This window comes from Gossypium hirsutum, chromosome A05 (assembly GCF_007990345.1).
Source record: "Gossypium hirsutum isolate 1008001.06 chromosome A05, Gossypium_hirsutum_v2.1, whole genome shotgun sequence".
In the NCBI taxonomy this organism is placed as follows: Eukaryota; Viridiplantae; Streptophyta; class Magnoliopsida; order Malvales; family Malvaceae; genus Gossypium; species Gossypium hirsutum.
This window is the reverse complement of record NC_053428.1, coordinates 63,263,081-63,285,285: the sequence shown is the minus strand read 5'-3', so window position 1 is coordinate 63,285,285 and position 22,205 is coordinate 63,263,081. Positions and strand designations below refer to the sequence as shown.

Here is a 22,205-nt window from a genome sequence, read left to right as displayed (position 1 = left end):
AGCACAAATGCCTTCAGGACTTAGCCCGGATATAGGAACTCGCACAAATGCCTTCGGGACTTAGCCCGGATATCATCCGAATAATCAAGCACATATATCAATGAATCATGACACATCTATATTTCATTTTCATAACTAGAATTCAAACACAAGACACTTATCAACCATTACCATTTTCGGCTCAATAGCCACATACAAAGAGCATGATTTGATTTGCTTTATAACATAATCTCTATACACATTCGGCTACCCGTCATAGGTATAAACTAATCACCTCAATATACAATTCAAGTAGAATCATTATATCACCGTTTATTTGTTATGCTTATATGTCATGACTTAATCAAATCATAAACTAAGTTTCATTACTCGAAAACTTACCTCGGATGTTGTCGAACGATTTCAACGGCTATTCGACCATTTTTTCCTTTCCCTTATCCAACTTTGATCCTCTAAGCTCTTGAGCTAAATCAAACAATTTACTTCTCAATCAAACACAATCATACGGCATCCATATACATTTTAGAACCATTCTTAACATACTTACTACTCATTTACAACACAAAATACTCATATCACATTTATAAAACTACAAGCCGAATATACCTATACTTACCTTACTTAAACATCAACCCTCAATTTCTTTGACATAGCACATTCCCGAAAATGATAAGGCAATATAACAGCCTTTAATCCAACTTATAATTCATACATATCACATTCCAAGCATTCGCTCTATTCTATCACTTAACATACAAACATTACTCAATAACTTTCTAGTTCAAATTCGGCAATTACACCAATTCACTAGATGATTTATTATTATTATTGTTCATTTATTCAAACTACTTACAAATACCTTAAACTATCTCAATTAACAACCATTTTCTACCCGTCACATTTACTCTACTTGAACCGAGTGCACGTAAAGTCCTTGGCCAAAACTCACTAAACACAAATCAGCCATAATCTTGTATTTAACTTGAGCATAACCTTATTTACCTTCCAAAAATTAATATTTATGTGCAAAGCCAAATCTTAATATGATCCAACCTCCAACTCATTCATTTCAATCACTCACACGGCATTTGTTCAATTCATTAGACAAATCTATGTTTGGCCATTGTACTCATGAACATTAGAATTTATCATTTGACTAACTAAAACCCTTCTCTTCAACAATTCTTCATAAAACATAAAAACCATAACCCAATCTCATCCTTTAATAACTAAAACCAAATGCTCAAACCATCACCAAGATTTTCATAATTTTAACATGGGTTATGTAAGAAACTAGCTAATTAACTAGAAACAAGCTTAAAATTTAAAGAAAATCTAACACAAATGACTAACCTCCCTTAAGTTCCAAGTGACCGAACCTCCTCTTCTTTCTTCCTTCAATTCACGGCAATGGAGGAGCATGGATGAAACAACTTTGTTTTCATCACCCCTCCCTTTTCATTACTTTATTACCAACCTTTTATTTTATTATTTTTAACATAACACATTAACACAAAATGTTTATAATATGTTTAACCCATTGCATGGCCGGCCACTACCTAAAGTTTTGGGTAATTTGACATGCAAGGACAAGCATTTTCTAACATGCATCAATAGGCCACTTTAACATTTGCCTAGCACATTTCTAAATTTTCTCACACAAGTCCTATTTAAGAAAATTCACTTACAATTAACAAAATTCAAATATGAAATTTTCACACATGCATATATACATATAATAAGCATCAAATATGACGGTTAATTAATTTTATGACTCGGTTTTGTGGTCCCGAAACCACTTTCCGACTAGGGTCACATTAGGGCTGTCGCAATAACAGTAACCAGTATGCAAGTCCTACCCAATCCAGCCTCTACACTCCATCTCCATACCAGCCCTAAACTCCATGTGGGGATAATCAACCCACCCATCCCTACACTCCAAAATAGCACTGGTTGCGGCACTAGCTGTATTTATAGCAGAGCTGCTAGTATAATAGGCTTAAAGCCATCAGTAATTTGCAGCAGAGCTACCAGTATAGTACACTTCCTCCAATCATATAAAAACCCACGCCCATGTAATGCATTATGCCACATGTCATGTCATATCATAAAATCATACATGTACTATTACAATTTAATTAGCTAGCAAAAATACAGTCATACTTGTACATATTTATAAATACCTCACATGGGGGCAAAACAGTCAGTTTACCATGTAGGGGCATTTCAGTCATTTTACCCTATAGGGGTATTTCGCTAATTTCACAAATCGAGGGTATTTTGGTAATTTTACACTCAAAGGGTATTTCAGTAATTTTGCACTACAGGGGTCCTAATGACCTAACATAAGATCCACCTTCACCTCGAGCGACTAAAATAACCTAAATAAACATAACGTTGTAGATGGGCCTAAGGCCCGTTATTTGGCCCAAGTGGGTCCCACATGCTCATTTAGCCCGCTGAGCCCTAAATCAACCTTAGCCATGTAGAACGACACAGCCAGGTTCATTATTTTCACATATCCATGACAAAGGCCCGTGTAAGGCCCACGATCCCATTGGGCCCACACGACCCATTTCGGCCCAAAATCAGCCTGAGCCCATGAGATTGCTCGTGGTGGCCTCTACTATCGCATCGAATTTTCCACACGTGCGTTCGCACGCTCGTGTAGCAACCATTGTCGAACATTCAGTTTTTCGGCATTTTGGCATTTCGACATTTGCCGAACTACTGTCTATTCAGTGAAATACATATTTTTGTCTTTTCAGCTAATTAGGAAACATAGTACCCGGTTACACACCTATTTTGCTAAACAAATAATCACTTCACGAGCACTGTACCGTACCTATAACCAATCAGAGTATTCAATTAATCAAGTGCAAAAAGATCTACACTTACCTATTAATACTGATTCCAAATCCAACAACTATTACCTCTTCAATTGAGTGTAAACCAGCCTATTCCACATAGATCGTTGGCTAAAAATCAATTGCCTGTCCTTTCCGATAATCTGAACCATCCCACAAATCTTAGTGCCCTTACATTCACGAAATGCTTCCCTAAAAACAACATATACCATATTCAGCCATTATCCAAATGAAAATAAAGCTATGTATTTACCTTAACAGAAGACTGAGGAAAAGATCTAGGTTACTTCAATAACACTAACAAACCCCTTCAACCTTTGAGAAATCGATTGTTAACTAACACCAAGGTTAAGCCTTCGACTTCACGAAAACAAGATGCTTAAAAGAGAGGATATTTGACTTAATCGCATCTTAGGAATAATAGAAGAAACGTTGAGAAAAAGGAAATAACAGGATCGACCATGAAGGTAAAACCAAAGGAATGAAAGAGAAAAAGAAGAAAAAAGAGTGTAATGAGCCAATATTGGAAGAGAAGAGAGATGCAGAAATTCGGCTAACTTTTAGAAGGAATGGTCAGAAGAGGAGAAAAACTAGAGAGGCAGTAGAGAAATACCATTCGGTTTAGAGAAATAGAAAGATGGAAAAATACAGAGAAAGAAAGACAATTAGACAATTACTGAGAAGCAAGGCAATTTTGCACTAAAAGTGAAGAAAATTCGGCAACACCTCTCGAAAAACACAAGAGCTGAAAAATGAATACAAGGACTCCCTATCCAAATTTTCAACCCCCAAATCGACTACAACTCCCCAATCTCAAACTCCTTGAAAATCTCCATGATTCCCTCCCTTTTTCCCTCATTGATATCCTCTACAACCAACCCCAAGACTAATTCAAACTCTCCATCACCAGAGTTCAAATCCAACACTAACTCTTACAGTCCCCTGATAGCAAAATAGTTGCTCCTTGCTTGCAATAGGATTCGAACCATTGGTCTCACAATAGTCATGTCACGCCACCACCACTAGGCCACAAGCTCCTTTGTGTCATCAATCAGTCGTAATAAAATATAAGCCCTACATACTAACATCCAAATTTACTTGAAAGCAAAAATTAAAATAAATTGCAAGAGCCAAGACTTGAACCCAGGCTCCCTTGCAACCTTAATAATGCCACAACCACTAGACCACATGCTTCCTTGTGTCGTTTATTTAACACAATAATTTAAAAGGCCTTCATCCAAGCATCCAGGGTATTATTCACTTAAAACCAAAATTTTTGCTAAAGCCCATGTTTGAACCCAACACTTTTCCAACTCCTCTTAGGCTCCTTAACCACTTGAGCAGACATTTAATTGTGCAATCTACTTGCACAACTAAATTCCAATTCTTTCGATACGTGAAGCCCATTTCTTCTAGGCCCAAAATTTAGGGCGTTACAAAATGTCTTTGAATTGAATTATATGTGTTTATTTGTCATTGAATTGTTATAAATATTGAAACGAGTAATTACGAGCAAGAATCGATAGAGTTACAACATTTGAAAGTCCCGTACAAACTTTAGGAATAGTATAGATACAAATGTCATAACATTAGGTTATCGAGATGTGATTACATGTAAGACCATGTTTGGGACATTGGCATTGTATTGTGATTATGCGTAAGAGCATGTCTAGGACATTGGCATCGTATTATGATTCTGTGTAAGACCCTATCTGGGACAGTGGCATCGATATGTGATAACATGTAAGACCATATCTGGGATATGGCATTGTGCGAGCTTATGTGATTTTCGAGTATCCATAACAATTCTGAATGGTTCATCTAGCAAAGCCAAGTTGAGAAAGAATGTGTGAATGAGATACGTGACTCAAGTATGTACGAGCTTCATAGAAGTATTGAAAAGGGGGAAATATTTGATGAATGCGATTAAGATATTGAATATGTGTTCAATGAAAAAGGTTTGTGAACTTGTATGTGTTTAGCTATGCTTAGCATATTTGAATTGATATGTAAATATTCATATGATGACTTTATTTGTATATGGCTTACTAAACTTTTAAAGCTTACTGTGTTTATTTTTCACTATTTTATGGATTATCGAAACTAGCTCAGACTCAGGGATCGTCGGGAAATGTCTTCACACTACCGATCATCTCGTTAGTACTTTTAGAGCTTTGTATATATGGTATATGGCATGTATAGGCTAGTATTATCTTGATATTTTTTGAGTTATAATTTTGAGCCATGAGATTTGGCTTGTAAATGTTGGTATGTATTTGGCCATTTAAGTTGGCTTAAATTATGTGTTTGATAAGTGATATATGTGATGTATATAATGCCTTATGTGTTGGCTTGCTTGATATGGTTACATGGTTGCTCTTTTGGATTGTTGTAAGTTGGAGTATTATTGCTTAGAAGTTGGTATATTGTAGTCTAATATTAAGATGATGATATGGTATGTTTTGTGACACGAAATAGTTGATAAGTTGATAAAGAAATTGATTTGGTACTTATGTAAGCTTTTATGATTTTGGCATAATGATTTAGTATGTTTTAAATATGGAATTTAGTAGTTGAAATGGTTGAGGATAGATGGCATGAAATGTGTTTGAAATAGCATGCTTTGGTTGCTTATATATGTATAAAATGGTGAAAAATTGTTGTGGTATAGATATGCTTGAGGAGGGTGAGAAATGTGACTTTTACCAAGCCTATTTTCACTCCACACGGCTAAGCACACGGGCGTGTGGATCGATCGTGTGTGACATATGGCCTTAGTACACGGCCGTCTATCCCCTGGGGTACCCTTTCGAATTAAGTCAGTATACCCTACAGGTTTGACACGGCCTAGACACACGGCCATGTCTACTGGCTGTGTGTGACTGACAAGCTAACACTGAGGCATGTGGTCGGCCGTGTGACCCAAGTCAGTAACCCCTCCAAATTTCCCACAACCAAGGCACACGGGCGTGTCTCCGGCAGTGTGGTGCAAGCCAGTATGTATGCCCTGTTTCCATATGGCCTATGACATGGGCGTGTCTAGTCTCACACGGCCTGTTCGCATGAGCGTGTGACCCTTAAATGTATAAAAAATTTTTAAGTTTCTCAAAGTTTGAAAATGTTATCGGTTTAGTCCCGAACCGCTTTTAAGCATGTTTTAAGGTCTTGTAGGACTTTATAAGGGACAATGTGGATGAGTTGAATGGATGTTGATTATGAATGTGTAAATCTATGTCAATAATGTGTATTATCCGGTAATGCCTCGTAACCTTATTCCGGTGATGGATACAGGTTAAGGGTGTTACATTTATTGGTATCAGAGCTACGATTTTGTTAATTCTAGGACTAATGTAGTGTGTGAGGGTCTAGCTATACATGCCATATATATAAACTGCGATAGTGTGATGATTCCTGACAACTAAAATGTATTTTTCATATAGTAAATGGATTTCAGATGAGCAATAGCAGATGATGTGGAAAGTAATGCGTTCGCTCTTGCTCAAGGGGCAACGCCGGCTAATTCTAGGCTAATTTCATGTAGTCAAGGGGGAGAGGCTAAGCAAACCTTCTTCCAAATGATGAGTGAGTGGTTCATAGAATTCGTTCGAATGAATCCAATTGCTCAACAACCTCCACCCTCGCTTATTCCTCAACAAATCCCAATTGTGTGGCAAGTGATAGATCTAATTTGATTGAGTAAACCGCCAATGGATAAGATATATAAACATGGGGCTGAGGAGTTTCGGGCTACTGTTGATGATGATGCTGAAAGAGCTGAGTTCTAGCTTGAAAACATGATTCGAGTATTTGATGAATTGTCATGTACTCCCGATGAATGTATCAAATGTGTTGCATCTTTGCTAAGAGATAATGTGTACCATTGGTGGAAAACATTAACATCTTTGGTTCCTAGAAAATGCGTTACTTGGGAGTTCTTCCAATCCAAGTTTTGAAAGAAGTATATAAGTTAGCGATTCCTCGATCAGAAGCATAAAGAGTTTCTAGAATTGAAACAAGGCTGGATGACTGTTACTGAGTACGAAAGAGAATTCGTACATTTAAGCAAGTATGCTCGAGAATATGTTTCTATAGAGGAGATCATGTGTAAAAGGTTCATTGATGGACTGAACGAGGATAGAAAATTATTATTCGAAATTCTTCAATTGAAAGAATTTGTTGTTTTAGTTGAAATGGCATGTAAAGTCGAGGTCCTCAGTAAAGAAAAGAGAAAAGCTGATTTTGAAGCAAGAGATTCATGAATGAGATCAACTAGTAAATCTTATCAGTCTGCATCGAAGAAATTCCGAGACTCATTTGATTGTTCTAATGCATTGTGGGAGATTCAATTAGGGATCAAGCTACATCTATTGCTAGTGTTGGCAGTGTGAGACAAAATCGACCCGAGTGTAGACATTATGCAAAATAGCATATTGGTTATTATATATTGAACGATCGAGCCTATTTTAAATGTGGATCATTAGATCATTTTATTCGTAACTGTCCTGAGTTAGCTGAGCAAGATACAGTACAAAACAAGAGGCCGAGTAACACTGCAGCTAAAGGTAGACCACCCAAAAATTCTGTTAATGTGAGTGATAGTCAGAGAACGACCAAGGAATCTACTATGAGGTCTGAAGCCAGAGCACCTGCACGAGGCTACGCTATCCGCGCTCTCGAAGAAGCGTCATCTCCAAATATTATTACTGATACTTTTACTGTCTATGATGCTAAAGTAATTATTGAAAGATCCATGATTAACTTATTCATATATATATGTGTGAATTTGGTATCCAGTAAGAATTTCCCTGTAGAGTCTACTGAATTTGTCATTAGAGTATCGAACCCCTTAGGCAAGTGTGTGTTGGTTGAGAAAGTGTGCAAGAACTGTCCGTTGATAATTTGAGACTTATATTTTCCAGTTGATCTGATGTTGTTACCATTTGATGAATTTGATATAATTCTGGGTATGGATTGGCTAAGGTTACATGATGCTATTGTGAATTGTAAACGAAAAATAATTTATCTGAGATGTTAGAATAATGAGATTATCTGGATTGAGTCAGATGATTTGAACGATTTACCAACAATGATTTCATTAATGTTAGCTCAAAAATATGTGAGAAAGGGTTACGAAGCTTATTTTTCTTATGTGCTTGATACAAAAGTGACTAAAAAGAAGATAGAATTAGTGCCAGTTGTGTGTGAATATTCAGAACTGTTTCTTGAAGAGTTACCGGGGTTACCACCAATCAGAGAGGTTGAGTTTGGCATTGAGTTAGTGCCATGAACTATGCTGATATCGATAGCTCCATACAAAATGTCACCAATAGAGTTAAAAGAATTGAAAGCTCAGTTGCAAGAACTGACGGATAGAGGATTTGCACGACTGAGTTTCTTGCCTTGAGGTGCTCCCGTGTTGTTTGTGAAAAAGAAAGATGCCACGATGAGAATGTGTATAGACTACAGATAGCTCAACAAAGTGACGATCAAGAACAAATATCCTCTACCTAGAATAGATGATTTGTTTGATCAATTGAAAGAGGCTATAGTGTTTTTGGAAATAGATTTGAGATCGGGTTATTACCAGTTACAGGTTAGAGACTTTGACGTGCCAAAGACTTCATTTAGAATGAGGTATGGCCATTATGAATTCTTAGTTATGCCTTTTGGACTAACGAATGCACCTGCTGTCTTCATGGATTTAATGAATCAAATTTTCAGACCGTACTTAGATAGATTTGTTGTTGTATTTATTGGTGACATATTGATATATCCGTGAGATGAAACAGTGCATGCCGAGCAATTGGGAATTGTATTGCAGACTTTACGTGAGAAGCAAATACATGCAAAGTTCAGTAAATGTGAATTCTAGTTGTGTGAGGTTGGTTTTATGGGGAATATTGTGTCAGCATCAGGTATTTAAGTCGATTCGAGTAAGATATCTGCGATTATAGGTTGGAAGCCTCTAGGAAATGTATCAAAAGTCCGTAGCTTCATAGGACTTGCATGTTATTATAGACGATTTGTGAAAGGCTTTTCGATGATTGCGACTCCATTGACGAGATTGCTTTAGAAATATGTAAGGTTTGAATGGTCTGAAAAATGTCAGAAAAGTTTTGATTAGCTAAAAGATCTTTTGACCGAAGCTTTAGTGTTAGTACAGCTAGAATCGGGTAAAAAGTTTGTAGTGTTTAATGATGCATCGTTGAATGGTCTGGGTTGTGTTTTGATGCAAGAAGGCAAAGTTATAGCTTATGCATCGAGACAGTTGAAACAACATGAAAAGAATTACCCAACGCACACTACAGGAAAATAGGGCTTTAGCGGTGTTTTTAGTGGCGTTTGGACAAAAAACGCCACAAATATTATACATTAGCGGTGTTTGATTGAGAACGCCATAAAAAACTGAGCAATAGTGGCGTTTTTGGTCCAAACGTCGCTAAAAACTAAGCAATAGTGGCGTTTTTGGTCCAAACGCCGCGAAAAACTGAGCAATAGCAACGCTTTTGGCAAAACGCCGCTATAGATTGAGGTTTTAGTGGCGCTTTTGGAAAAACACCACTATTGCTCAGTTTTTAGCGGCGCATTTGGAAAAACGCCACTATAGGTCGAGGTTTTAGCGGCGCCTTTGGAAAAACGCCGCTATTGCTCAGTTTTTTAGCGGCGCTTTTGGGAAAACGCCACTATAGAAACAGGTTTTAGCGGCGCTTTTGGAAAAACGCCACTATAGATCGAGATTTTAGCGGCGCTTTTGTTAAAACGCCACTATTGCTCAGTTTTTAGCGGCGCTTCTAGAAATACGCCGCTATTGCTCAGTTTTTATAGATTGAGGTTTAGGGTTTAGATTAATTAGCGTATTTTAATTTATATATTAAATAATCTCTTATAAAATTATAAAAGAGATAATATTAATTGTAATATTTTAAAATTATAACAAATTATTTATTGAAAAATAAATAAAAAAAGTAACAAATTGATATGGATAGGTAATTATCTATTTTGGATAGGACCAAATTATAACAAATTAAATAAGGTCTTATTTTTATTTTGAATTCGATTTTATTTTGATCATATCTAAAACTGACTTTATAAACAATATAAATTAACTACACCATTCACTTAGCTATGGGAAAGTTAATTTCATTTTAGTTACTTAATTATGAAAAGTTACACTTTGATAACCAAACTATTTAATTAGAAGTTTTCATTTAATTAAGTTACGAAGCTGTTACAATCAATGTTATGGCTTTTTCTAAACCCTAACCCTTAACCCCTAACCCCTTAAATCAACAACCTTTTAACCCTCAAACCCTAAATCTCTAATCATAAACCCCTAAAACTATAAACACTAATCAATAACTCTTTAAACACCAAACCCTAAATCTCAAATCATAAACTCTTAAAACTCCAACCACTAAACCCCAACCCTTAAACCCTAAACCTGAAAACTAACGTCTAAACCCATAAACTATAGATCGTAAATCCCAAACCCTAAACTATAAACCATAAATAACAAACTCTTAAACTGTAAACCCTAAAATCTAAAAAATAAATTTCATATGGATATTAAGTATATATATATGTTCATGGTCTAGGATTTAGGGTTTGTGATTTAGGATTTGGGTTTAATTTTTAGTGTTTAGGGGTAAATATGGTGAATTACTTGTGTATCTTGGATTTTTTTATAATATAAATCTAATTAAGATAAATATAAATTATTTTTTTTAAAAAAAAATATCAAAATGGGTTAAATCCCAAAAGCATACATGAACAATGGTTTAGTGTGCAATTGTATACATGCATGAACTTTAATTTGATCCAGTTCTTGTAAATTATTAACACAATTATTGATATAACATCATTTTATATTTATATATTCAATATAAAAATATATTGATGTATTTATACTTAAAAGAATAATATTTGTATTGCTTTGTCATTTTGTATTTTTTTAATTCATCGTTTCCATTTTATTTCTATTAAAGTTTCATTTTGTATTTTATATGTTAATTTAAAAATGATAAAAATCTTCAAAAAAATTAAAAATTTAAAAATTAAAAACTAAAACTTAAAAACTTAAAAACTTAAAATTTTAATATTTAATATTTGAGTCAATATTTCAGTTAAAAAGATCAATATTCAAAATTTAAAAAAATAAAAATTCTAAAAAATAATAATCTCAACACAAAAATTTTAAAAGAAAAAAATAGGAAAAAATATATTAAAATAAAAAAATAACATTGAACAATAGTGGCGTTTAAAAAATTAAGTTATAGTGGCATTTTTATGAAAACGCCACAAAAAGTTGCGATACACTTTCCATCTAAACCGCGTCTTTTTTATTTTCAGCCACTCCCCTATATCTCAAATTTTGCGCTGCTAAAAACCCTGATTCTATTCCCTTTGGTTTCACCGATCAAAATCCCCTTCTCATAAAGTTTCTCTCTTGAAGATTTCATGCCTACCCACCTTTAATCTCAACCAACGGAAGAGACGCAGTGAGCAATTTGACTGTTCCAATTTCCTTTTCAACATTCAATTAAAACCCTAGCCTCTTCCTTTTGCTTCTATCGGGGAGGGGGGGGGAAGGGAATCATGTCTTTCGATCTCATATGCTGAAGCCGTCCTGCAGCTGCTTCGAATCCCCCCAAGATCTGTACGGCTGAGGACCAAAAGAAGAAAGATGATGAGGATCTGGTGAGTGGCTGTTCGGGATTTCGCCCTCGCTGATTCTCTACACCGCAAATCCGTACGCTCTTCCCTTTTTTCATTTTATTTCATTTTGAAAAATAACTTTTTAAATCTATATTCAAATCTTAATTCATTTTATTCTAATATAAATTATTTAATTTCTTGTTTATCTTCGTCTTCAATTTTGTAAAGAAAGAGGTACCACTTCAATGTGTAAATTGTCTAGTGACATTAATAATTTGCTACAAGAAGAAACTGAGCCTTTTCCCTCAATATACAACTTTAACAGTCAGTAAAGATTGAAGTCATTTTTCTTTTTCCCTTTTAATATATACAATTTTCATCAATTAACATTTTGGTCTTCCTTTTCCCCAAAAATTAGATATATATAACTACATTAAGTTTTCGTGTTACAAAAGAGAACAAAATTATCTGGAATTTTGGCAACTGACATTTGCATTTTTTCTCTGGGGATGAGTTTATCAAGGGACATAGACTATAATTAAGACTGAAATGCTCAAATTTTGATCTTGGCGGTTCACATGAGATTTTATCTGGTCTCCCTTCACTATTCATTAAGAATACCATAACAGTTTAGAAAGCGTGGTAGAATGACAAATAATTTATTGTGTGATGGTGTCAAAGGTAAAAGTTTATTTCTTCAATGACCTCTTGGAAAACAATGTACTGAAACTGTCTATGGTTTTGGGAATTCTGAACATGTAAAATTTCAGGTAAAAAGCCAGTGGACAGTGCCTGCGTTCTTGATGCACGTTTGAAAACCATTCTTGAAAATGTTAGATTGAATTATCTTTTATAATGGGAGGAAGGTGGTTGGGATGCTAATCTCAATTGGGAAGACATCTTATCGCTCGGAGAACAGCAGGGATTAGGCATGGTGAGTTAAGCTAACTTCCACACTTTAGACTAAAATATTTTACTTTTCATTCCCGACAGAGTTCTGTTATTTTGATATCAAACTTTCTGTTTTACCAGGCAAGGTTGTTCTTCCACACGCCTAAATTTGGTATCCTTGACGTGTGTACAAAGTATGTAACTAATCACTATGCATTCTTTTTAAAAAACCAGTAACTAGTTGTCTAATTTACCTTGGTATTCTTCCAATGGCAGTGCCACGAGTGTCAATGTCGAGGAGCAACTTTATATACTGGCAAAAGATTTGGGTATTACTATTATTACCTCATCACAGGCAAGTAGTTCGATCAGATAGTGAATTAGAGACAAGCATGCAACCAGTTATTTTCAGAATTTGACAAATAATAGAACACTTGGGATGCTCTTCTTGATTTTGTCATTGTCTGCTGCAGCACTTCCTGAAGCAAATAGCAACATAACTAGTTCCTTTCTAATTTCAAATTGAAACTATTTCTTTTGTTATTTATTGTGTTTATTTATTCATTTTTTATTTTGTAAATATCAATTAAAGTGCAGCTCACATCTTGTTTTGAAAAAAGATTAATTATTTAAATGATAATTTATTTCACTAATTTAGAAACAAATAATTCAATTTTATAAATATGATCTGAATCATGCATGCATTTGTTTTCCTTCTCTATGTTTTGTAGTCTATATTTTGCCGACTACTGCATCGGATATGTAGAATTATCCATTGAAAAAATGTTGAAGGTTAATTTTGTTTCGTTAACGAAAACCAACCAAATTAACCGAAATATTAAGTTGTTTTCTCTTTTCCTGCAATTTTGTAGTTAACAGATTTGGGTTTCACATTACATTATTTTCGTTAACAAGTGCAGGTATTTTTCTTCATTATTTTTGCTGTTAATAGTGTTCATTATTATTTACTAATAACCTGCTGATTGGATCTATTTATGGTGTTAAGAGTAATGTTTGTTAGCTTATATAATATGGGATTGAGAAAAAAAATTGTTGCTATATTGAGATTTTTGTTTGATCTGATTGGTTGTGTTTATAGATTGAATGTTTTTAGACCTGTTTATGGTTTTCCTTGATCTGGGTATGAACTGGGGTTGAAAATGTTTTTGAGTGTATGTAATGTGTTGTGATAATCAATGAATAAAAGGAGAGTTTGAGTGATACGGGGTTGCGCGCGGACCAAGATCGAGTTGTCAAGTCACGAGAAACTCCTACGAAAACCCTAAACAATTAGATCTGAAACGAAACAGAAAATTAAAAGATTAGATTTTTGAATTTTTAGATCTGAAATAAAATCCTCAAATCAGCAAAGAATCAAATTGAGAATAGAAATAAGTGTTAGGGTTCTTGAAACCCTCAAGGAGATTGTGATTCTGCCCAATTGAACACCAAGATAGTTTTCCCCAAATTTCGACAATCTAATTTCACCCAAAACGAGTATGGAAAAACCCTAGAAATTGGGGATTTTTGGGCTGATTCCTTAAGATAGAAAAAGGCTGAAAACACAATAAGAACAGAAAATAGATTAGATAATGATTCAGCATAAGTAGAAATAAAGAAAGAATTGACAGTAAGAAATTAAAAGATAAGTCCTAAGAAGCCTTGAAATCTCGAAAGATCTCACAACTCCCTTCAAACGGCTCTAATCTCCCCTCCAAAGAATATCAATGGCAAGAAGAAGGTTGAAGATGGCTCCCACAATCAAAAAGATTGTTAAAACAACTTCTAAAGAAAATTCAAGAGAAAATCCTTCAAGAACTCAAAGAGAATTTTCACTCAAACCAAATCTGAAATTTTCAATGTAATTGTAATGTCATGTAGGGTGGCTGGCCAAGCCATATAAATAGGCCTTTCAAATGTTTTCCTAATTTAATTAGAACACTAAAACTAAAACTAAAAAAAACTCCTAATTATTTTAATATGGAAATTCGGCCAAGGGTCTTTTATTTGGGACTCTTGGACTGAATATAAAAATTTAAACTAAATAAAATAAATAAATAAATAAATAAAAATAAAACTTTACAACTTGGGCCACTTTGACAATTTGGCCTGATTTTCAACTAAGTATGGGTGGATTTCTTGATTGGGCTTGGAATCTTCTTATTGGGCCTCGCCTTCAAGAATTTGGGCTTTTGTGACTCGTATCATTCCCCCCTTCCTCAAAAAGATTCGTCCTCGAATCTGAAAAATCAAATGAACTCGACTTTCCTCTATCGAACGGGAGTAATGGCAATTGAGTCCACTGAAAAGAATAGCCATGAAATAGTAAATAGCAACACAAACAAGCTTGTAGTCCAATTATATGCATAATAGAACAGGTATAACGCAAGTGAATGGACAGATTCAGATTACCATGCAAACAATCTAATTTACTCACCACTGCCTCGTCAAATATTTGAAACAAAGATGGACATGTTTTAAGGCATTCAGTCGTCTCACATTGTTCCCACAAACCATGAATAAATTGCGAGTAATAAATCAAATGGTAAACATAATCGTCACAAGTAGGTATTTGAAAAGATTCACATGGTTCACAGAGTTGCATAATCATACCATGCATTAATCGACGGTCTATAGATTCACTCACACATGCATTATCAAAAACAAGAATCTTTTTATCAACCATCAAAACAGATAGATCATCAATAAATAAAATAGGACAGTCAAGCACGTTTCGATCTAAGTGTTCATCAACATGATCTTTATCACTATTCGAGGAGTACAAAAGTGTTTCAAAGGTTTCAAGCATCTTACCTCGATAAGCAGAAGAATAAGGGTCGATTTTACCTTTTTCATTTAAAACAAACCTTCGCTCATCGGGGCATAGTGTAGTCGAATCTCCGTTGTTGAGTTAACCTTTGTCAAATGGAACTCAAACTTCATGTACAACCACATAAACTGTTTAAGGCACGAATATAAATTGAAAACAAATTTGGAAAATTTCGTTACCTTATTCTCCAAAACAGATTTGGACGAATTCGAGGATTTTACACAAGGTAAATCAAGAGAATAACAAATCACGCTTCTTTTCGTAATGACTTTATCAACCACAATCGAAGAGTAACAATTAATCGGATCAAAATGAGGGGATCTTTTAAGAACTAAGTCACCAAAAGTTTTATCAATAATTTTTAAATCTGCACTGGACTCGGTTTCTAAAATTTCCTTACCTCGCTTACCTTCGGGATCATGTAGTGTGATTTCATCTTTGCCTAAGTTGATCGTATGAAAGCGTCTTTCATTTGAGAGGTATTGAAGTTGAAAGTTATCTTTCGATCTTTCAAGAACCTGAAAAGTAGCAACACAAGAAAAATTCATATCTTGGTTAGTGGAAACATTCCTTACTAGCCTTTCCTCGTCTTTTTCTTTTGTTTCTTTTTCTAACTCATTTTCTCTTCTTTCTTCAACTTCTTTTTCAAATTTCTTTTCTGTTTCACATTCCTTTTCACTCTCAATCTCTTTTTGCTCTTTTTCATTCTTTTTTTCTTTTTCCTCACTTGTTTTAACAGAATTTCTCAGTTTGATTTGGTCCTCATGGACTTGTTCCGAAGTGAGCGGCACTAAGGTAAGTTTCTTTCCTTGATGCTTGAAGGAATACCTATTGGTACGACCATCGTGAGTGACTTTTCGATCCAGTTGCCATGGTTCTCCTAGCAATAAATGGCAGGCTTGAATAGGTACTACGTCGCACACGACTTCGTCTTGATATTTACCGATAGAAAAGGCGATGCGCACTTGTTGAGTGACCTTAAATTGGCTTTCGTTGCTAAGCCCTTGTAGTTGATAAGGTCGTGGATGCTTGGTAGTGGTTAAGCAAAGCTTTTCCACCATCGTCGTGCTGGCTACGTTCGAGCAACTTTCACCATCAATAATAACTCTACAAAGCTTACCTTGTACATGGCAGCGAGTATGAAAGAGATGTTCTCGTTGCTGCTCGCTCTTTGGTTTTGCCAAAGAGGGTTGTCCACGATCATGAAGATCATAATCAGTTCTAGGGACACGCCGAGGAGCGCGCCTATGAGCAGGAGGCTGGTTATCCACATCGTCTTTAATTTGATCTCGATATTGAGGCTCTTGATTCAACCGCACCTCATTGATAGTAGCAGTCAACGCTCGAAGTGCAGCAGCCTGTTCGTCCAACTGTTGTTGGAATTTTTTAAATATGTCACTAGTATTATCACCTGTAGACATTTTTTTTAAAACCTGCAAAACACTCAACACTCAAAAATAAAAGTTATCAAACCTCACCGTTAATCACTCAAAAAGAAAAAATCAAATTCTCAATGAGGTCGAATTCAATCTTGTGAGTTCTTTATCAGAGTTTATATCAACCAATTAGAGAGTGTGAACCAAACTACCAAAGAATCCTAATTTGCACTAGGATGCCAAAAACTGACGAGACACCAATTGATTCGTGTTGCACCGAGGAAGAAGTTGTGCACACGTTTAAATCCTACTAACACAAGAAACAAGAAGGTGTTAGATAATGTAAAGGAAGAATAAAGGTAAACAAATGAAAACCTACAGCTAAGAATCAATAAAAATTGCTGAAAACAGAAAACCCGAAAAACTGCGGAGTAACTTGACAACTTCGTTCGAGGTGTTCCCGATCTCCAAAAATCACAAAATTAAATCTGGAATGTCTTCAAATATTGAATTTTTTATCTGAAAAATTTGGGCACCAAATTCAACCCGCTGAATATTTTTTTAATTTTTTATTGGATTTCGTCTTTTTTCAATTTTTTGACTTTTTCGACTAATTTTTTTGCGGGAAATATTTTTGTATATTCAATAACAGTGCCAAAAATATGTATGTAAAATTTCAGATCAATCGGACAATGTTTACCCACTCAAATGAATTTTTTTTAAACAATTTTTCTGGGTAAAACTGCCGTTTATGCTTTAAAAAATAGAGATCAGTTTAGAAATCAACCAAGAACACCCAAAACGCCCAAAATCTGATACCAAATGATACGGGGTTGCGCGCGGACCAAGATCGAGTTGTCAAGTCACGAGAAACTCCTACGAAAACCCTAAACAATTAGATCTGAAACGAAACAGAAAATTAAAAGATTAGATTTTTGAATTTTCAGATCTGAAATAAAATCCCCAAATCAGCAAAGAATCAAATTGAGAATAGAAATAAGTGTTAGGGTTCTTGAAACCCTCAAGGAGATTGTGATTCTGCCCAATTGAACACCAAGATAGTTTTCCCCAAATTTCGACAATCTAATTTCACCCAAAACGAGTATGGAAAAACCCTAGAAATTGGGGATTTTTGGGCTGATTCCTTAAGATAGAAAAAGGCTGAAAACACAATAAGAACAGAAAATAGATTAGATAATGATTCAGCACAAGTAGAAATAAAGAAAGAATTGACAGTAAGAAATTAAAAGATAAGTCCTAAGAAGCCTTGAAATCTCGAAAGATCTCACAACTCCCTTCAAACGGCTCTAATCTCCCCTCCAAAGAATATCAATGGCAAGAAGAAGGTTGAAGATGGCTCCCACAATCAAAAAGATTGTTAAAACAACTTCTAAAGAAAACTCAAGAGAAAATCCTTCAAGAACTCAAAGAGAATTTTCACTCAAATCAAATCTGAAATTTTCAATGTAATTGTAATGTCATGTAGGGTGGCTGGCCAAGCCATATAAATAGGCCTTTCAAATGTTTTCCTAATTTAATTAGAACACTAAAACTAAAACTAAAAAAAACTCCTAATTATTTTAATATGGAAATTCGGCCAAGGGTCTTTTATTTGGGACTCTTGGACTGAATATAAAAATTTAAACTAAATAAAATAAATAAATAAATAAATAAAAATAAAACTTTACAACTTGGGCCACTTTGACAATTTGGCCTGATTTTCAACTAAGTATGGGTGGATTTCTTGATTGGGCTTGGAATCTTCTTATTGGGCCTCGCCTTCAAGAATTTGGGCTTTTGTGACTCGTATCATTGAGGATGGATATCTAGATGATGGATATATTTCTATAATTGCATATTTCTATAATTTCTATGATAGATGATCCACAGGAATTAGAGAATTATAGCGACGATAACAAGGAACTAGCTTGGATGTTCTTCGTTGACGGCTGCGTAATTTTACAAGCAGTTTACATGCGTTACGGTAATGATGATGATAATGGTAAAATGTTTATTAAAAACGATTTGCTGACATTTGTGTACTTGAATCAGTTCTTGTTGGAAAACCAATTACCTTTTTCGTGTTCTTGAATTGCTTACAAGCCAGAGAGAAAATGGCGAAAAATTCATGAATGTAATCCAAAGGTTCATCGACGATACTGTTATCAACCCAGGCGAGGACAGGTAATTTAGGGAATTAAATAAAGAATCATTTTTGTGGAGTTTATAAATGTTAAAAGGTTTTTATAACTAGATGTGTGATGGAATCTATTTGACTCTCATTTCCAGTTGATATAAAAAAGAATTTCATGTATTAATTTATGATTTTATTTTATTTTAAAAAATTGAGCAATTATTTTTTTAATTGGAGGGCCTAATTTTTAAAAGGAATAAAATGTAAATTTTCATTTCTTGGGAATGACCCATGCCTGTCGGTTTGCATTTATCCTGTTGAGTGTACATTTTTTAGAAATAAAGAATTATGATTTCAAATCCAACTTTTCTAATGGAAAAGTTTAATATCTTAAAAATGGTAAGATTTTTGCATTAATACAATAATAAAAAAAAATATTTTAGCTAATATTGTTTGAAACGGTTTAGATTGAAAATTAACTTAGACATCAATCCGAAAAAAGTTATTAGACCAGTCTCCATGTGTATGCTTGCAAGCTGTTGTGGTGATGCACATTAGTTGTTTAGTCTTTTGTTTTGTTGTGCTGTAAGTCTATTAATTTGAATATTTAACCATTTGTCTGCAGGGTAACCGACTCTTCAAAGAGGGAAAATTTGAACTTGCCAGGGCAAAATATGAAAATGTGTCTAATGTGATGCTGGATATGTTTACTTCAAGAAAAATAAAGAGTGAGATGTTTGAGGTTTATCATTCACTTTCATGTCTTGATAAAATATAATTTGGGGTGGAATTGAGCAAAGGCTTCAGAACTGTGATTTTGAGTTGAGTTTATGTTTACTCCTTGATTGTACTAATAATAATTTGTTAGGGAATCTTATGCATTGGCTTTCTCAAACGTTCTTGCCAGCAAAAGGAAATTACAAGGGAACAAGCAGTTCAAGATCTGGAGGTAAGCTATGAGAGTTGTTCAAAGCTAGCCTTTTGGTCTACATCTTGCCTTGATGATTTCTTATTTATGTATTCTTTTGTTTGATCAATTGGAGTTCTAGTCATACTCTGAATGCTTCTTTTTTATATTCAAACCTCTCCTGCCACATTATAATCAAGTGTTCTTAAGTTGACAAATGAACTGTAAGAACCCATTCTTGTCGTGCGTTAGAAGTGATTGTTGTTAAGATATTGAACCCACAACCTTTCAGGAGTCTTGAATGGTTCATTTTAAGGATATTTTCTAACATTTAATACATTGCTTACTTTAACTGAATTCAAGAAAAATGTGATGCATTAATTTCATGGCATTGGTTAACATTTCTCTTAAGAAATTTATCAATAAACACCTTAACATGATAAGAATATTGGAGATTTTGCAATATGGTATTGATTTGTAGGGTATTTCTGGCCAATATTGTGAAAGTATCACAGCCGTGAACGAATTATCTCATAGGCTTTTATATGCAGGAATTGGAGAGAAGAAGAGAAGAACTTGAACAATTGTTGTTGGCAGAAAGGGTATGAGAGAATGTGGGTGATTAAGTCAAATGGAGAAAGGGACATCATGTCCTTGTTGTGTGCAGGTGTTTTCTCCCTGAGACAGGCAAGGAACCTGACATCAAGAATGGTTCAACTTAAAGATGCTTCTTTGTACTCATTCTCTTCCTCTTTATATTTTTCGGTACTTACTTCAAGTAGAATACTAAGAATTTCCTATACTATTCTTTCTGATTGCTTATAAAATAGTTTGCTCATTAGATACGTCATTTTCTCTTGTCTTTTATTTGTGTAAATCATTTTCTTTTGTTTAGTGACAACGAATCTTTGAACATAATTTCTGTTGAGTTACATATAAATGATTTTTTAAAAATTGTGTATAGTTTAAAGTTCAAATTTTAAAAATAAAATATAAAATATTTATCATTGAAAATAAATATTATTTAATTTAATTTTTTTTAATTTTATAATTTTTAGCGGCGTTTGCGAAAAAGCGTCGCTAAAGACCATGACTTTTAGTGGCGCTTTTTCGCAAACGCCACTAAAAGTTATGGTCTTTAGCGGCGTTTTTTAAATAAATGCTACAAAATTTTGTGAATTTTGCTATAGCGGCGTTTTTTGCGACGCTTGTGAAAACGCCACTAATAGTTCTAGCGGCGCTTAAAAACGTCGCTAAAGGACAAAAAAAATGCCGCTAAAAGTCTATTCTCCTGTAGTGGCATGATTTGAAGTTAGCTGCTATTATGTTTGCGTTAAAGATTTGGTGCCACTGTAATAGCCCAAAATTGGGTCTAGTTGGAACAGAGGTTTCGGGGCCACAAAATCTGAGATATAAATAATTATTATACGATTATTTTAAGGTCTATGATATGATTGCATGATTGTGTGAAAATTTCGGGAAGAAATTCTATACATAAAGTGCTTAATTCGAAGTTAGGGACTAAATTGAATAAGTTGCAAAACTTGCATTCTAGAAGTTTCTAGTATGAAATTGATTTGAAATATTAATTAGGAGGTGTTAAATAGCAATTTGACCAATTTCTAAGTTATGGACAAAAATTGGACATGGATGGAAATTTTGAAAAGTTTAGTAGTAAGGGTAGTTTGGTCATTTAGGGGTAAAATGAATTAAAATACAAAATTAAAAGCCAATTTTGCTCATCTTCTTCACCATGGACGTGTATAACAAGGGAGACTCCATGGCTAGGGTTTTCAAGCTTCCCAAGCTCAATTGTAAGTCCGTTCTAACCCCGTTTTTCAAGTTCTTTACGTTTTTAGAGTCCCGGAAACTTGATTTAGCTTATGCTAGCAATAATTCAACCTAGGGTTCATATTTGGAAAAATAACCATAGGTAAAATTTGTGTATTCTGTTGTTTTATGATACAATATGAGGTTTTAAGTTATGTTAGACAACTTGTGCTACTCGGTTTTAAGTGAAAACGAGCAAAAAGGCTTAATCGGTTAAAATACCTAATAGTCATAAGTATATGTTAGAGTGAGAATTTGATGTTGCCATAGAAGGGAAAAGTGATCATCATGTCATAAAACATAAGAATAAGGGATGAAGTTTAATTCTCGAGCCTAGGGGCAAAAGTGTAAATATGCAAAAGTTTAAGGGCAAAAGTGTAATTTTTCCAAAGTTTGAGTTAATGACTGTTTTAAATAATACATTAATTAAATAAGTAAAATATGATGTTTTAGATCCCGGAAAACGAGATTTGAACCTAGAATGAGAGAAAAATTGAAAATTGGGAAAGTTGGTAAAATGGCCGTTTTAATATCAAGGAAGGTTCATATGTATAATAAGCATTAATTTATACATGTTTCAATGTAAAATTGATATATTTACTATGATCTCCGAGGTGTTGAAAGTATGTAAGTTGTTATGATAATAATACAACAATAATGCTATAATTTATATTTAAAAGTTAAATTTAGTGAATTAATTGAATTATGTTAAATT

The 22,205-nt window shown here is 34.3% G+C and overlaps 1 protein-coding gene across 2 annotated transcripts; it reads left to right on the top strand.

Annotated features, from left to right (window-relative positions):
• Positions 1-11,152: 11,152 nt before the first annotated feature.
• LOC107961699 (uncharacterized) lies at positions 11,153-20,498 on the top strand. 2 transcript variants are annotated; one of them, XM_041112457.1, is made up of 9 exons: positions 11,153-11,616; positions 12,293-12,456; positions 12,555-12,607; positions 12,690-12,768; positions 18,510-18,603; positions 18,727-18,803; positions 19,379-19,495; positions 19,622-19,702; positions 20,212-20,498. In XM_041112457.1, the coding sequence occupies exons 2-9, from the start codon at positions 12,454-12,456 to the stop codon at positions 20,266-20,268; spliced, it is 561 nt and encodes a 186-aa protein (XP_040968391.1). In that variant the 5' UTR covers positions 11,153-11,616; positions 12,293-12,453; the 3' UTR covers positions 20,269-20,498. The 2 variants fall into 2 exon arrangements, with proteins under 2 accessions (XP_040968391.1, XP_040968392.1); XM_041112458.1 differs by having other exon boundaries at positions 11,180-11,616; positions 19,379-19,481.
• Positions 20,499-22,205: the final 1,707 nt, after the last annotated feature.